This window comes from Anoplophora glabripennis, unplaced genomic scaffold (assembly GCF_000390285.2).
Source record: "Anoplophora glabripennis isolate ALB-LARVAE unplaced genomic scaffold, Agla_2.0 scaffold2, whole genome shotgun sequence".
Taxonomy (NCBI): Eukaryota; Metazoa; Arthropoda; class Insecta; order Coleoptera; family Cerambycidae; genus Anoplophora; species Anoplophora glabripennis.
In genome coordinates, this window is record NW_019416325.1 from 1,794,750 (window position 1) to 1,809,281 (window position 14,532).

The window sequence follows — 14,532 nt, forward strand, 5'->3', positions numbered from 1 at the left end:
TATCAAATATCAGCGGAGTAATCTAACTCATATTATCTTGCTCTGATTTTATTGGACCGAGCTTGTTCGGCGGAGATCCGTGGCTATTAACAAAAACCCAGATATTTCTTTTAAAAAGGAAACCTCAGATAAATATGTTTTATTAAATCGTCTTGGAAATAAAATGCTTTCTTATTTCGGTATCGAGATAATACAAATTGTAAAGGGAACAATATCGGAATACGGTCGATAGAAATTTATACCTGCCCTTTGTAGCTATCCTTTAACGCACATCTGAAAATAAAATTTTGTAGCTCGTTACGTTGGTTATTTGTCATTCCTGAGTAGACCATTAAGCCCTCGGATGTGGATTCGAGGAGAAAACCGAAAGTGAAAATGTTCGTGATAGAAAACATCACATTCAGTTGATATACAGTTATACTGATTCAATATATTACAATGACTACTGTAAAATTACAGTAATTAAGTTACATACTTGTTGCAATACCCAATACACGTTGTACACAATTGAAACTGAAATGAATTGACAATAACATTGTTAAGTGTGTGCAAAAATATTCTGTAAAATTACATTCTACTTATTGTAATTTCACATTTATGGTAGATTAAACATTTGGGTTGATTTACTACACGTTTACCCAAAACGATGCGATTTTATTGTAAAACTACAGTTGTGTGAATAATTGGAAGCAAAACTTCCACTTCTAACATGTGTAGGTGCTGTAAAATTACAGTAATTAAAGCAAGTTACAAGCAATAAATGTTGTGCCCAATTAAAACTGAAATAAATTCACAATAACATTGTCAAATATGTGCAAAAATATTATGTAAAATTACAATCAATTTTATTGTAATTTCACATTTATAATAAATTAAAAATTTGGATTAATTTACTACACGTTTACCCAAAAGATGTGATTTTATTGTAAAACTACAGTTGTGTGCACAATTGGAAGTAAAACTTCCACTTCCAATATATGTTGTGCGCAATTAAAACTGATATCAATTCACAATAACATTGTGAAATATGTGCAAAAATATTCTGTAAAATTACATTCAATCTTATTGTAATTTCACATTTACAATAAATTAAAAATTTGGGTTAATTTACTAAATGTTTTCCCAACGATGTTTATTTTATTATGAAACAACAGTTGTGTGGATAATTGGAAGTAAAACTTTCAGTCTAAAACGTATACTGTAAAATTACAGTTACAAAGTTAAAAGTTAAAATGAGTTACAAGCAATATATGCTGTGCACAATTGAAACTAAAATGAATTCACAATATTCAAAAGTGTGCCAAGATCATCTTTCTGTAAAATTACATTCAACCTTATTGTAATTTCACATTTCTAGAAGATTGGGTTAATTTATTACACAAAACTTGTAATTTTATTGTAAAACAGTAAACAGTTGTATGTGTAATGCACACTATAACTGTTGCAGCTAAAATTGTAAAATTAAACCAATGGTATTCTAGTATAAGGACATAGGTTGTCCTATAATGTACGGTGGCAACATACGAAATGATAATTAAATCGCATTAGGGAAAAGTATATTCAATTTACAGAAAAATGTATATTTATTGTAAAGTTTCTGTTTAATCAGACGGGTAGGAAAATTACAGCAGTCGTCAATGTAAAATTACAGGGCAGTTTTTAGAGTTTTGAATGAGTTTTAGTACATTTCAAATTTAAGTAAAATTACAAAAACTTATGTTGACATGTATAATTTAAAAAAAGTTAGTTACATTAAAATTCCATCAAAATTAATATTGATGACCTATAAATTTTGAAGGACAAGAAAATTACAGCAGTCGTCACTGTAAAATTACATAAAAATAAATGTTCTCTGCAAATTTTAGTTTATTGAGGATTATATTCGTATAATTATGTTTATGCCTGTAAAATTACATTAACCAGTATTTTCGCTGTACTTTTCCGAGAGACTCATCATAATTAGCCGTCTTTTTTTCAGTGCCTGGCTAGAGTGGCCTTTGCATTATCATAAGAAGTGGTCAGTTATTTTTCCATTCGACAAGTAGGATAAAAGTCTCCGTTATCCAAAAGTGTTCATTTAATCCGTGACGTGTCAAAACGAGTTTAGCATGCCGTTAGAGTCAAGGGGGCTATCTTTGGCTGTCACTTGCACGTTAGCCTTATGTATCAGTTACTGGGACACGCAGGCAAAAAATTCGTATATCATACATTGTGGACGTGGTATCGAACGGATTGATTGACGCTTATAGCGACCTAGTTTCGATTCATTTTGCGGCAAAAACTTTCATATGTCCGTTAATTTTTCCTATTAGCTTTATGAAACAACTTTGTACCGCCATATTCCAATGTACGAACTAGTTTTTTCTGTGCTGTACACTGACAAAACGTACCAGTTACACTTGATTAATTTATCAAATCTTGTAATGGATGTAATATATTTTTCCCCGCGTAAGCCGTTTTTAGGTCAATATTCCTAATTGGTTATTTTGTCGAATAAATGAACGAAGGTATAAAAAAAATTAATATCAGGCAGCTTCAGAAGCGACCGAAAGCCTGATTATAGGGAGCGCGTTCCTTCGAGTCATCGAGAAATTATTCTGCAAAGAAAAATCGTTCCTTTACCAATTAAGCTTTATCCGGTAACTTATCAGAAACCGAAGGTTTACGTTTACCAGGGAACTTTACCAGGAAATATCCGCTCTTTATAATTCCATTTTATATCATTTTTCTGGTTTACGAATTTGGTTACAGTAGCATTCCGTTCGATAACCAGCCATCCAGGTTCGTTAAATGAAAGGTTGAATTGCAGCGGTCGGTATAAGTTGTTTATTGCAGTTGAAACAAAAAAAAAATTGATTATGCTGAATCTGCGTGCAGTTCTACGTACATCTCGATTTTATAACTGGTCACGACCGCTGCCACAGTGTGTTTTTTCGCGGTACGTAAAAATACATCACATTTCCATCCAATCGAAAGGATTTTAATAATATTCACTGAATCACCGATTAACTCAGGGGCACCTTGGTGGTCGACCCGGAGGTTGATTCGAACATATCCCAAGGCAAAATACCATAAATCATACGCATATGCACGGCTCGTAGAAGATGAGGACAACAACGATAACTCGTAATGTTATTGCGCTTCTTGTGGAAAGAGGTGCGAGTTTCTTAAGACAGTTGATATGATATTTATTCCTTGTACAAAATTAGAGAAACATTTCTCAACTACTTTACTTTTATAAGCTAAAGTTGTAATAAAAAGGTCAGTGAAATGTTCATTTGTTCATTTGATATCCGCGAAGATCATGTAGTGTCTCAGATATCCAAATAATTTCTGTTGTAGAGTTGTATATCGGTTTTCCATTTCGCGTGGTAAAAATTGGTATGGAGAAACGGCGCAACAGAGCCATGTTGTAGCCGTTAAAACAGTTCTCTTGTTCCGCGAACGTTCGCCTACTTTATTATCCTGTCGTCGATCCATTATTGTGTATCTAAGGTCGGAATACTGCTTTAGATATACCGGTTGACGAATTCGCAGCATCGCGTGTACAATTTGCAATAAACTTTGATAGTGGAGTAAAACTTTTAACGATTTGCCATTACAGTTTGCAATAAAATGCAGCATAGCGTCGTTTAATTATAAGGACAAGACGGCACAAATACGGTTAAGAAAAGAATATAAACTACCTTCTTGCTGTTTTCGTCTAACTTCCGAACAAAAACCGAGTTGAAATTTACATGTTTCATAAATTGTTTTTTCTCGTGTGCGGAGAGAATTTTTTCGAACGATTTAAACAATTGTGTACGTGTAGTAAGCGAAGACGTCCGAAATCGATTCCGATTTAGATATCGTTTTTGGTTCAATTTAGCGGAGGGTTTCGCTTAAGAGGAGAATCTTTTTTTGACGCCAGTCGATCTGGGTACAGTATAGTCCACATTCCTAAATTGTAAAAAACGCTGACGTGTTGATCTAGCAACTGAACGCGATTTTTTTTCAATCGTACTCTTACAGGGTCGCTCTTTATAACGATAATACAAACAAGTAATGATATCATTGTAGTAACAATTTCGTTTTAATTAGAATATAAACAATCTAAACAGATTTAGTTGTTTGTTCTCTATATAAGACGCGTTGGCGTTGGAAGTCTTAATCTTGCTAAGTCAACGTGAGGGGTAAACCCAGTATTTTGGAACAAGATGCTTAAATTTACCAATTAAAAATAATTGGTTCTATTATTTAGAAGGGCAGACTGAGGGTAAATAATTCCATGTCTACTAATTATGTTGGTATGGTAAATTTATCGGGATCTTCGGTTTTGGCTCAGACTTTGTTTAAAAAATGCGTTTGTTGTGCGTGATGCAGAAAACAATTGTTACTGCTGCCAATAGAGATAGACCACGAAACATAAATTAAGTTATTAACTGTGTTGACGGGTTGTAAGTTATTGGAAATACTTTAGATAAGCAGAGCAAATAATTTAAAAAAGGTACAATATAAAATTACTTGGCCTTAATTTTGTCGCGTTACTAAGATAAGTAATTTACGGTACCTATTACTCGCCTGTTTGTTTACTGATAATTACGAATGGCTCAATTTTAGACTTGCCTAATTCGGAAACTGTTTATTTTTCTTATCTCGGACATGCGTGCTTCTGACTGGTTGTAATAAAAACGCTTCTAGGAACACATTTTTTAATATATTCAAAGAATATCTCAACGGGCAGGAACTTACTCATATCTTAAGTTGTTCCAATCGATTACTCACTTAATAATTTGTCATATAATTTATTTACAATATATTTGTAACAAGTATAGCTATAGCAATAAACGAATAATATATTGCTCTTGTGGTTCACGATTTTTCGGCTTCTGTTTCAATATTTGCTATTTTTCATATCGCAAGCTGCTTGATGTTCCATCATTGTAAACGTTCATCAAAGAGTCATATTAAACTTTGTCGGCACGAAGCGGTTTTTTTTCAAACAAAAATGAAACGAGCCGTTATTAAAAAGGTTTCACACTAATTACTGTCGTTCGGTAAAACGCTTTTTGGTTAATATTTGGAATATTTCGACTGATTCTATGTAGCAATTTCTTTAAACTTTGACTGCGAACTGTTCTGTATAACCTCAGTTCGTTGAATAAAGTTTTTATGCAACTGTTTGCAGCAATGCCTTGTTCCGGGGTATATAGTTCCACGTATCCGAATAAAGCATCGCAATATTTCTAGCTAGATAAATGTAGTATTCTTCGGAGAGTTATATTAAAATATTCTACACGGGACTATGCAGAATTCACAAAATAAAAATGTTGCGAATCTACTCGAAAGAAAATGTATTCAATTTAAATACAACTTCCAGTCTATTCGAGCATTAAGCCAAAACAGACGCATTTCATCTTGCCAGGCTGAAAGCATTTAACACGAAATAAAAAGCGCAAAGCGTTGTACTCTCGATATGATGTTTGCTAAATTCAAAACAGCGTGGACGCGCTCGTATTTGAAATGAACGTTCGAAACATGAGTAAATTTATAAAATATCCCCAATTTAGTGTAGTTGTCTAATATAAAGTCACTCCTGCACTTATACTGCTGTCAAATAAGAAAGGGAACTTTATTCTTTATTATGTGTGAAAATGAATAGTTGATATCTTCATCTGAGACAAGGTCAAATTAAATAAAAAAATATGTGGGTATTTCCGCAATTGTCTTAAGTTTTGAATATATTGAAATTTCGAAATAATTCATATGAATTTCTTTTTCGAAACATGTACTCATTCTTGATCTTAGTACAGTTGTCTAATATAAAGTCACTCCTGCACTTTTACTGCTGTTAAATAAGTAAGGGAGCTTTTTTTTCGTTTTATGTGTACTTTAGACGAAAAAATGAATATTTGACATATTTATGTGAGACAGTCAGGTTAAATCACAACAAATGCGACGATTCCCACCGGAATAGTATGTTTTTTGCTGCACTTTGGAAACAATTTTGGGTTATCCATACATTCATCACCTGCTTGAAATTCCTTTTGGAAACATGAGTAAATTTGTACTTGATATATCCCGATCCTAATGTAGTTGCCTGATATAAAGTCACTCCGACACTTATACTGCTGTTAAAGTAAGGGACCTTTATTTTTTATTTTGCGTGTACTTTTAGATCGAAAAATTAATAATTGACATATTTATGTGCGACAGTCAGGTTAAATCACAACAAATGTGACGATTCCCACCGGAATAGTATGTTTTTTGCTGCACTTTTGAAACAATTTTGGGTTATCCAAACATTCATCACCTGCTTGAAATTCTTTTTCGAAACATGAGTAAATTTATATTTAGTATATCCCGATCTTAGTGTAGTTGTCTAATATAAAGTTACTTCTGCACTTATTCTGCTGTTAGATAAGTAAAGGAGCTTTTTTCATTTCATGTGCGATTTAGACGAAAAAATTAATAGTTGACATATTTATGTGAGACAGAGTCAGGTTAAATCACAACAAACGTGACGATTGCCACCGGAATTGTATATTTTTTGCCGTACTCTCTAAACAATTTTGGATTATCCACACATTCATCACCTGCTTGAAATTCTATTTCGAAACATGAGTAAATTTGCAATGGCTTAAGGATGAAGTTACTTTCGTGCTTGCACCGTTTATAAGAAACAAGTGAACTACTACACGTTTATTTAAAATGTGACCCGTACCATTTCTGCAATAGAAATTCCCTTTAATGACAGTTTCATTATACGAGTAGGTACGCCTTTCTAGTTGAACTCGCTGATCTTTTAAATTGGATAAAAGCTACCGCTCTTTCTCTTATGGTCTATTATCTGCCTACCCCGTGAAAATAATATACCTTTTGCTGCTCGGTTGATTAGCAACTGTCAGGTACACATTAGGCGGAAGGGGAACAAACGCTTTACAATTTAAAATTGTGCTTTTAAGGAGCACTCCGCTCCTGCCGCTGACTTTGTCGCATTGCGAATAATATAATAAATCTAAATGACAAATGTGTATTCCCTCGAAAACTTGAAGGCGAAGTACAAAAATTTAAATGTACAGGGATATCCTCGAAACGTCGTCTCCGTTCTCTCTTTCACTCTTACGAAATTTGCTTGCCGTTTCAGAGCTCTTCAGACAAATAATTGAATTGGGAGATAAGGAACAGATGTGTATTTGTTAAATAACGCATTGATCTTATAGCAAGTTCGTTTAGTCTTTTTTTGAAATCGAAACGTCTTTCAGGAATGTGTTATACTATCCACTTGAAGTATACTGCGAAGCAGTGTTAGCTGCAGGTTTTCGAATAATTCGTTTGTTACTTATTGTATGCAACCAAATATACATTGGTCAATACAATTGACTAATAAATTTAACATTTGGGATTTTAAAGTTAATTAAAAGACAATTTGCAAGGCCAGGTGTTTTAGTTGGAGAAGTGGATAGTTGATTTAATAATAATAAATCCAAATGAGTCAGAATCAGGTTAAATTGAAACTGTGATGACTTCGACGGGAATTACGTAACTTTCGAATTCTTTGGATAATTTTCTGTAAATATTTTGCGGGAACTAATTTAGAATTTAGGATATATCAGTTTTTAAAGTTCCTTGCTCTACAATTCGTTTTCCGCTCTGTTTAACAAGAAAATAAATAGACAAATTATGTGTGCGAGCGGTTTGCCGTGTAATTTGCGATTCCAGCTTTGATCCACGATATTGTGGAAGTAGTTTTTTATTCCGTATGTCAGGCGCGTATAATTTAAACTTCTGCGTAAACATCCCATTGTTCTCGAATAATAATTAGATGAAACTAATAATATTCTCCCGGCATACCAAATTCCCACAGAAACACTGAAACAAAAATTTACTATGCTAAGCAATTCGCAGTCGGTTTCGGCAGGGAGTTTAAAGCTAGATAGAAATTCCCCTTCATGACTAGCAATAGGTTTCTAATTACTATTTTTGACTTTATAGAAACTGGTTTTTATTAAGTAATCATAGCTGATGATGCTCATTTATTAGTCGTAACATATTCGAAGATGGGCTGGCTCGTTTTCGTGGTTTTTGGTGCAGCCTTTTGTGGTGAGTCTTATCTTATTAAATATAGCAGCAATTAAGAAAGCTCCGTCATCGTTAAAAATAATTTATCGATTTTAAACAATAGTAATTTAATTAGAACCTATACTGTTACTTTGAAGAATTTACAAACCCGCTTTTTACGACGAATTTTTACGTTTTTGTGCAATATCGAAAATATGCTTGATAATTGAATAAGCTGATGGAATTGTACCGGAGACTTTGAATTATTTATGAATAGGATATAAATTAGGCACAATAAGGGGTTAAAAACAATCGCGGAAGTAATGAATCCTGATCTGTTTGCAGCGGGGTAAGCACCTTTGTGTAGATAACGGTTTCTTTATTATTTATTTAGCATATTTAATTTAGCCCATAAATTGACGACAAAGAAAATTGGTTCGGTTCACTTTCCCTAACGATAAACGACACAGTTACGCAACAGAGGTGTTAACATATTCAAATGAAGTCTTGTACTGGAGTCTAATTGATTTATAAAGGAAAACCTAAATGTTTGCGGTTTTGTTTGAATATGAACGAGATACACGCCTCATCGATTCGCCCGTGAAATGTTTTAAAACTTGCCCGTTTTCGTGACATTTCGGACAACGCTAAAGAGAAAATTTATCTTATAATAACCGAGATAAGCCGTAATTGAAATTTTCTAAGGAACTCGATATAGCTCCCTTCTTACGTCAGAATTACTTATTTTTTTTTCTGTCGTAACCAGATGCGGCCGGTTTGCCAAACAATTTTCATTCATGGCCTTTTATCGGTCGTGGATCCACCGGAAAACTTTACAAAGTAATTCCTCCTTTGTCCTAACTTTGATGATGTTAATAACCCCGAGCTATATAGGCATCTCCGAATATTTTCGGTCTTGAACATCAAATACAACGATTTGCCCCTTGTTCTAACGATGTTTTCAAGTCTTTTTTTATATATCAAAATATGAAAACAGTTTAATATCAAAAATTATTCGTTATAGGTACTGCTTCAGATAAAAGTTGGCACATTCATCAGGGGAAAAATTATTTCCTTAAAGCTCACGATCTTTCAGGGGCAAATTTGTTTTTTTCAAATAGCAGTGTATATTATTTTAGGCATATTTCGTTTGAAACTTTTATTTTGAAAATTGTGCAGTGTTTGGGTCATTTTGAAAGCATAGAATCGATTATCAAGTGCAGATGGTTATTTAATTGAACCACAATTGTTTGGGCAAACTACCCATTGGTCGATTTAGTTGGATTTTTTACAAAACCACTTCAGTTATTTCCTGGACGATAATTAGGTTAATAGTGTTGTTCAAACAAGTTGACGTGCCTCCTCAATTACTTAAAATAACATACAGAGTGTTAAAGAAAATATTCCTTGGCGGTGGCGTATAAAATAGTCGAAAATAAAACGAAAAATTATTCACACAAAAGTCTTTGTGTCTTCTAATAGACCAGGGCGGATCTGTTTTGAGGTGGATGTGAGAGGGGGCAAGTAAATTTTTTCTGGATTACCTTCAGTACAACTCACATAATTAGTGTAAAAAGTGTAGATTCCTAGATCTGGGCGAGGTCCGGAACATTTTCAAAATTGCAAAATACCTATTTTATCTGAGTTTTTTACTTATATCTTGGAACTTATACATTTTGGAAGAATATTGAGGAGGAAAAAAAGTTTTAGAATTGAATTTTGCGCAATATACTGCAATTTAAAAAGGTTTAAATTTATTACCGATGTTTCAAAATAGCAATAATTGATGAAAAAAAGCAAACTAATCAAGTTTTTTGGATCATTTTTAAAAAATGGGAAATGGGAAATTTCCGTTGGGAAATGTTTTTGGGACACTGTATAAACAGCAAAAAAGTCAGTAAGAGCGTGACTGCTTTTTTGTTTATAACGGTTCATTGAATTCTCCAAAATACGTTTTATATTTTATTATGTTATACTTGTACTATATTTGTTAAAAATTTTTTTAATGCGTGCATTCCAAATATGTGTTTCCGCACCAGAATTATTATATATTAGGTGCTACCTGCTATTAATGCAGCCTCGGTTATCTCTGGAGAAGTGTACACGCTGTGAACCCGAATATAAATTCCTCAATTTGCATCTTGCTCGTTATAAATGCCCTCTATCCGACGTTCTCTATCAGATTTTAATCTGGTGTAATGGATTATAGACACAAGCTTATTAATATCTAAATAAGCCGAAACTACTCAGATCACTCAAAGTCGGACCGAATTGTTTTATATATCAACCGAAGCCCTATTGGGATGTATTGTTACTATAATTAGAACTCTCTTGAGTTGTTAACTACAATAGAAACAGATGATGGAGTAACTCGACTCAACGGTTGAGGCGTTTTGTACAAATTTAGACCTTACCAACTCCGTTACAAACAGGCTAACCTCGGGCGCAAGCAATGTATCAATATGGTTAAATTAAAGCATTAAATTCAAAACTGACCTTTTTTTTGTTTTGTTCCCGAAACTAGTTTCATATTTTCTTTTTTTAGTCCACGACTGTATTCGATAAAAAACCAAACTCATCTTATATGTAGGAATCCCAACTTTTGTTCGGGGTGTTAATGAGTTCGGCCCAGGGCAGTTCAACTAAAAGGCAGTGTATGGGAATATCAAAGCTAAAGCGTAACCAACTCTTCATTAGCATTGTATTGTTCCACGAAATTGGAATTCTATATGTCACCTCACCCTCTATTGATTACTGTTGTCTTTGTGCGATTTAGTACTGTCATCTACCTACATACGTACACGTCAATTTAGATATTAATAGAGAAAATGACATAATTGTAATTAATGCTATATCAAGAAAATATTTATTTGCAGACACTCTTCTGTACGTCACGCAGGGCTTTCCATTCGAATCAAACATTAGGGGGAAAAGACATCCACAAGAGAGCGGCTTAGTTTTCCAAACGAATGGTGCTTTAAACCTAGGTGGTCTGAATCTCCCACAAGTGAGAAAACGCCTACACGACCTAGTTGACACTGTGACAAACCCCTTGAATATCCAGATCGTATCCCAGGTGGAGCCTGTAAACTATGAATACGACCAACAGTACGAGTATGGCGATCAACAGTATCAAAATGGCCCTCCCTCTTTTGGACCTCCCCCAGGGGGCCCTCCACATCACGGCCCCCCTCCGCATTACGGTCCTCCTCCAGGCGGCCCCCCACATCACGGTCCTCCTCCTCCTGGGGGCCCCCCACATCACGGGCCTCCTCATGGGGGCCCCCCACATCACGGGCCTCCTCATGGGGGCCCCCCACATCACGGGCCTCCTCCAGGCCCCCCTCCATATTACGGTCCTCCTCCTGGGGCCCCCCCACATCACGGGCCTCCTCCAAGGGGTCGCCATCATGGCCCCCCACCAAGAGGTCCCCCGTATAGACAACCTCCAGACGAACCCGTTTACGAGAATACCAATGAGGAGAACAATGAAAACTTGCCGGGAACGAAGCCCGATTTCAGCCAACAACCGAATTATCCCGGCGATGGTAACTTCGATATGAATGTCGAATACACAAGTAGCACTCCTCCAACGACTACGTCAATAAATTTGGATGAGACGGTTTCGAAGAGGGCCAGTAATGTTTCTGAGTATATAGAAGATAATTTCCCTGTTATATTGTTAAACGAAAATGAAATTAGGTGATTGTTCGGCGTTTTCAATATAGAAAAAGTTAAATTTTGTGTTTTATTTATTTGAAACCAACCAGGAGCAAGTGGAATAAAAACGTAAGTGTTGAAATGATATAATATGAAAGGGAGAAATCATTGAATCGTTGGTATTTAAATCCAGCAAATTCCCGGTAGTAAATCATAACGAGAATTGTATGTAAATTGGTTAGATTAATAACATTTACTCTTCAGATGAGTTAATATCAGTTTCACGAACTTGTCAAACTGGAAAAAGTTTCCTTAGAACGGGATCCCCGACATTTGCGCGAGGTACAACTGCAAATAACTTACCACTAAGATCATTTTTTCGTCTTTTTATGCCTAATTAGACGTAAAATATCGCGTGAATATGTTTATTTGGTTGCCTATTAATCGTCTGGATGTTCACCTATGGACCGAACTCGTACGGGTTTTACCGCAGTGATATCACCTTTCACCTTGGTATACCGAAGCTTCTAATTATTCCGCTACAGGATATATCCTGTATATTATAATTATTACTGAGTTAATTACTGATATATAAAAGAATGGTAAATACTTCGCGTTATAACTTTAGGGAGATGAGTTAATTGTGGTTTTATAATGGGTATAATTGCGGTGTTATTGTTTCATTTTTATTAGAAAATGCGCCTAACATGTGTTAGCTGTCATAACCAGTATTAATGGACAGACTGATGGGCTGGAATTGTGGTGGGGGATTTGAGACAGTTTTAACAACTTGGAAATTCCGAAAAAAAGATATGTTAATTATATGAAAATGTTTTGGGTAAAAAAACAATTGTAGTAAGATATTCTGAAAAATTGGGTGAAAGATGGGTGAAAAGTTCAGTTGGAAATAAAATTAATTAATGTTTTGTTATGTAAAAAACTATAAATATCGATAATTTTTTAAAATAAAAATCGATGATGCAAAATTCTATAAATATCTATAATTTTCTAAAATAAAAATTATCTATTTTGCGGTTAAGATTTCTTTAAAATTTACGGTGCAATCTATAAATATTGCTTACAAAAAACTTCTATAATCTTTAAAGTGATGAGAAATAAAATTAGATCCGTCGAAAAAAATGTAGAATATCATTGAAAATGGAAACATCTCGTACAAAGAAATTTTTTGTAAATAGCATTCATAATATTGACTTAGGATGTTTAATTTAGCATATGATAACTATTTTGTAAATATTGGAAAAACAATGATTATGTAAGCAAATATGTATAATATGTATGTCATACTTACTCTGAGTAATGTTTATTTTTGTTTCTTAGAATAATGATTAACAAAAATACAATACGAACAATTCTTTGATCATGGACGCCACTAAAAACATCCAAAATTTTGCATAAATAATATTGTACAATTTTTATTTTTTTTTAATTATCACCACAGTTTTAAGTAACATTTTTATATATTTTTTTTTAAGAAAACTGTTAATATTTGAAATAAAAAGCCCATAATTTGATGGAGATAGACTGTAAAAAAAAAACCGTTTTAAGTGAAAGCAATAAAGGTTCGGAGTGAATCCATTGTGTGAAATTATTGAGTACATTTTCATTCAATATTGGGCATTTTGATCATTTTACTCATTTGTGATTATATTTAAACTAAAACTGAGGCCTTTCACTCAAATATTTGTAGGTACTCCTTAAATAAATTCTTCACGTAAACTCGTATTTGGTTCATTTGTACCTAAATCAGAGTAAATGTCCTCACTTTCATATTTTGGTAATTTTTCCTACAGAATATACATAAACTATAATATAGCTCAAGAAAGTTAGCACAAAATTATTTTTTAGTTAGAGTAAATCTGACAAAACCAGCGTTTTCAGCGAGCTCGAAAACGTATATTTGGCTGCTTTTATAAAGGTTTTGGGCACTTTCATATTTTGGTAATTTTTCCTACGGAATATACATAAACTATAATATAGCTCAAGAAAATTAGGACAAAATTTTTTTTTAGTTAGAGTAAATCTGACAAAACCAGCGTTTTCAGCGAGTTCGAAAACGTATATTTGGCTGCTTTTATAAAGGTTTTGGGCACTTTCATATTTTGGTAATTTTTCCTACGGAATATACATAAACTATAATATAGCTCAAGAAAATTAGGACAAAATTTTTTTTTAGTTAGAGTAAATCTGACAAAACCAGCGTTTTCAGCGAGTTCGAAAACGTATATTTGGCTGCTTTTATAAAGGTTTTGGGCACTTTCATATTTTGGTAATTTTTCCTACGGAATATACATAAACTATAATATAGCTCAAGAAAATTAGGACAAAATTTTTTTTTAGTTAGAGTAAATCTGACAAAACCAGCGTTTTCAGCGAGTTCGAAAACGTATATTTGACTGCTTTTATAAAGGTTTTGGGCACTTTCAGATTTTGGTAATATGTCTTACGGAATATACATAAACTACAATATAGCTCAAGAAAATTAGGACAGAATTTTTTTTTAGTTAGAGTAAATCTGACAAAACCAGCGTTTTCAGCGAGTCCGAAAACGTATATTTGGCCGTTTTTATAAAGGTTTTGGACACTTTCATATTTTGGTAATTTTTCCTACAGAATATACATAAACTATAATATAGCTCAAGAAAATTAGGACAAAATTTTTTTTTAGTTAGAGTAAATCTGACAAAACCAGCGTTTTCAGCGAGTTCAAAAACGTATATTTGGCTGCATTTATGAAGGTTTTGGCCACTTTTATATTTTGGTAATTTTTATATAAATAAACCATATATAATATAGCTCAAGAAAATTAGCACA

At 33.6% G+C, this 14,532-nt stretch overlaps 1 protein-coding gene across 1 annotated transcript; it reads left to right on the forward strand.

Moving 5' to 3' along the window:
* Positions 1-7,936: 7,936 nt before the first annotated feature.
* LOC108916904 (proline-rich protein HaeIII subfamily 1-like) lies at positions 7,937-11,779 on the forward strand. The gene is made up of 2 exons (XM_018723225.1): positions 7,937-8,082; positions 10,917-11,779. Exons 1-2 carry the CDS (start codon positions 8,040-8,042, stop codon positions 11,744-11,746), a joined length of 873 nt encoding a protein of 290 aa, XP_018578741.1. The 5' UTR covers positions 7,937-8,039; the 3' UTR covers positions 11,747-11,779.
* The last annotated feature ends 2,753 nt before the right edge of the window (positions 11,780-14,532 follow it).